This window comes from Alosa sapidissima, chromosome 1 (assembly GCF_018492685.1).
Source record: "Alosa sapidissima isolate fAloSap1 chromosome 1, fAloSap1.pri, whole genome shotgun sequence".
Taxonomy (NCBI): domain Eukaryota; kingdom Metazoa; phylum Chordata; class Actinopteri; order Clupeiformes; family Clupeidae; genus Alosa; species Alosa sapidissima.
In genome coordinates, this window is record NC_055957.1 from 5,663,666 (window position 1) to 5,667,301 (window position 3,636).

The window sequence follows — 3,636 nt, forward strand, 5'->3', positions numbered from 1 at the left end:
TCTCCACTCCAGTGGCCCCTGGCCAGCCCGGAGAGCGAAACCATCAGTAGTGACCTGATCTCATCATCAGCCAGGTGCATAGCAACTGCTGCCAATCAACTGCTCACCATGAACATATGACCAATCAGAAGTCTAATTTCAGTTATAAAGCTGTTTCTCTGAATTTGATTTTAGGGTGAATATTGGTCTTCATGACATAACGAAATTGTTTTTTGGACACCGGATAATTGCCTGAAATGAGCGACCTGCCACTTTCACTGACTTGTTGGCAGTCTGCAGCACGCGATGTGTGTGATGACGCCAGGCTGCTCTGATTGCTGCGCACATTCTTTCGTAGCCTACTCTTTCTCCTCGTGAGTGTATCGCATCTCGGGCTCACTGGTGATTCCCCAAGCCCACGGGCAGCGCTTGTGTTGGTGATGTCGCGCATGCGTGCGAGAGCATGCAGTTGCCAGTGTTTGGAGCGCGGGTGGCACAGAGTGCTGTCGAGCAGCAGCAGCAGCAGCAGCAGAAGCGCGCGGCATTACCATGAGCTTCACCGTCCCCGCAGCAAAGAATCCACGCGACTGTGTCCATAATACCAGAGCAGCACGAGAACAGAAGCGCAGGATCCGGATCCCCAGTCGCGGCTTTCGCCACCCCCACGATGCCCGGAGGAAAGAGAGGGCTCGTGGCACCGCAGAACACTTTCTTGGAGAACATTGTGAGGCGCTCCAGCGGTAAGACCTCGGCACACACGGCGCGCGTGGAGAGGGCAGAGATGGTCACTTTTAGTGAAGTGTAGGCTACAAGTAGCGTATGCCAGCTTCCCAAACAAACACACACACACACGCAGGCCAGGACCATCTGTCTGAAGAATATCATGTAGCCTAATAATAGTTACTAGTAGCCTGAAAACACTAGAACCTGTAAACACGTTGTACATCCCAAGTAATTGGCGCCCCTTTAGATAGTTGTTTATCAACCGCTGTTATGCAATTCACTTGTGGTCTTTGTGTTTTGAATTGATGTGGTGAAGATGAACTTAATTCCCTCTTCGTTAACTGTTAACGATTATCTGAGTAATGTAGTCTTTGTTAAGCTTTTCTCTGGCTACGTACGGGCTAATGAGTGGCGTTTATGTCTGATTAGCGCACAAGAATGATCTTAGAATTTCTGATGAATAAATGTATTTGAGTTTTCTCTATCATACTGTAGTGTAATGTAGTTTTTTCCGCCTCTAGCAAATACAAAGATTAGTAGCCTAATTATGTGAAACATCTTAATCAACTCTTTTCTTTAATTCTAATGTTATGATTAGGCCATATCATGTTGTACCTATATAGATCTCAATACAAATTTCAAGTTTTTGCCTGAAATTGCACTGTGCCTATTTACAAGGGCATTGTTCCCACCTCTTTTGGGGCCTACCATCTAATGTTGGACCTCTATAGAAAGCTGAGAACCTGTAGTTTTCGTAGGAAACAGTCAAAATAACTGTGTGATGTACTCACACAGAGTTACAGAGGCTAGAATATAGTTTTTTCTTTCTGCCGGATTACAAGCATCTCTAAACTGACCACATTTCAGCCCTCTGGTCACTTGATATCCCTTAGAAACACAACTGAGCCCTAGCAGCAGGTCTTGTGAGGCTGTGTGCAAAAGTAGATCAATATAGAATGAAAATATGAATGCTTTAGACCATTATTTGCCAAGGTATGCTCATGCGTTTTGTAAAATGCCTCTGAAAACTCCCCATAGGACTTTTTGTTATCCAAAATGCAAGCATAATCCTGGTCTCAAATGAAAGGTAACACTTTGAAGTTTCTTGTGGACTATTTAGATTGTATGTCAGGTGTTCTGATTGACTACACAAAATATGGAATAATTACAAAAAAGTCTCTATTTTTGCATTTACTTTGTTGGTTCAATGAGTGTGTATAAGATAAACTATACATCTGTACAACTAATATTGGATAATACAACATGAAGATTCAATTTCTATGGATTCCTGTGAATATTTCAGTACCCAATATGTTGCATCTACTTATGGTGCTACAGCTACACTGCAGCCAGAAGTCAGGGTAGCACCAGAAGCGGAGGAGGGGGAGAGGGGCATTTTGGATCAAATTTAATTGAGACATAATGAAATTAATCTGAAAATGTAAAGCACTATACAGATTGTACATAAAAAAAGTTGTCATTTTTGGATTCCCAAGAGCCAAAGCTTTGAACTGGTGTATAACATTACTATGCTACATAGCAATATGGTGCATACAATTGATTTAGAATGTTGGGGGGAGGTGGGGGAGGGGGGTAACCGTCCCGCCGGTGGGTCATGAGGATTAAACTGTTAATGTTATATTATAAATATTGTTATTTTCTATATTTAGCGAGAATGTTGTTATAGCATTTTCCAAATGATGTTTGGAGCGATATTGTTCATCACAAGCATCTTGCGGAATGGAGGAGCACAACATCACTGGTCACAGTGTTGCTCTTGGCCGCTAGAGGGCGCAGTACTGGGGAGAGCGTGAGGAATCAGTACAAAGCATCATTGGGAACAGAGAGTGTGGAACTGTCCTGTTTTGTCAACGACAAGCTTTTGCATGTGCTAAATGCAAAGCAGACGCTGGCTGATCAGGTGAAAGGGCAGTAAGATCAGATAATCCTTTAATTGCCTCACAGTGAAGACATTTTGTTATTGCCATAACATGCCACTCATGGCTAGCCTCATGACTTCGCAGAGAGTCTGGCCTAGATCCATAAGCAAATGTTTATTTCTGGGTGGGAGGGCACAGTTTGAGGTTTAAAATCATTGGAGTTCCTCTGAACCGCTTTGAACCAATCACTAACAGCTGGCGTTTCGTCATACAGAGAACTTTCTCTGCATCACGGCCTTAGCAAGCAAGCTTGCATCTTATCATCGATAACAGTCACATGTTTCATCTAGTTAATAATTCACAGGACATTGAGTCCTTTTACTAACTCAACGGTTATTAAGAAATATGTAGGCTACATGTTACTGACTCATCCCAAGACTAGGCTACATTACCAACACAATTTGCTTCCAATACCCCAGTGAAGGACACATATAACGTTAACGTTAACTGTGGAACTTCCATATAGGCTAACCAAAGGTCCTTGATTGCTCTGCTTTAACCCTCTCTGGTATAAAGCATGTCATCTTAGTGGTGGGGAAAACGTTTGTATTTCAAATGAAAGAATTAAGGTATGACTTAAGCCGAAGTAAACGAGGGCGAATGAAGCTATTCCAGACGGAGTACTGTAGGGAAAAGAAATCGAGCGGAAGTACGTAGACAGGCGGAGCCAGGCTAACTCATGGCAGTTACAGTACATTCTAAAACCAAAACCCCTGATGTGTTAATCCAAAAGTCACCCAGACAGATCCCAGGGCACAGGCACAGCAGAGGCCACTGGTGCACCTCTGATCTGAGTCTAGTGGATAAGGCGGAGCTTCAGCAGGCGCAGGGAGAATGTGTGTGTGTGTGTGTGCTGGGCCCTCTGCCATCTCTCCTCGGGGTGTGTGTGTGCAGACAGGGGTCAAGCCCTCAGGCTCTGCTGTGGATGGAGGGTCATTAGATGTTGACCACAGGAGTGAGGACAGGGACAGAGAGAGGATAAGCGGAGTGTGTG

General features: G+C 44.1%; 1 protein-coding gene across 1 annotated transcript in view; it reads left to right on the forward strand.

The window, feature by feature from the left end:
- Nucleotides 1-579: 579 nt before the first annotated feature.
- kcnh5b (potassium voltage-gated channel, subfamily H (eag-related), member 5b) overlaps nucleotides 580-3,636 on the forward strand; it is a 40,595-nt gene continuing 37,538 nt past the window's right edge. The window contains exon 1 of the mRNA XM_042105656.1: nucleotides 580-719. Coding sequence (XP_041961590.1) covers nucleotides 647-719 — 73 coding nt within the window. The 5' untranslated portion in view covers nucleotides 580-646. The remainder of the gene's footprint in view (nucleotides 720-3,636) is intronic.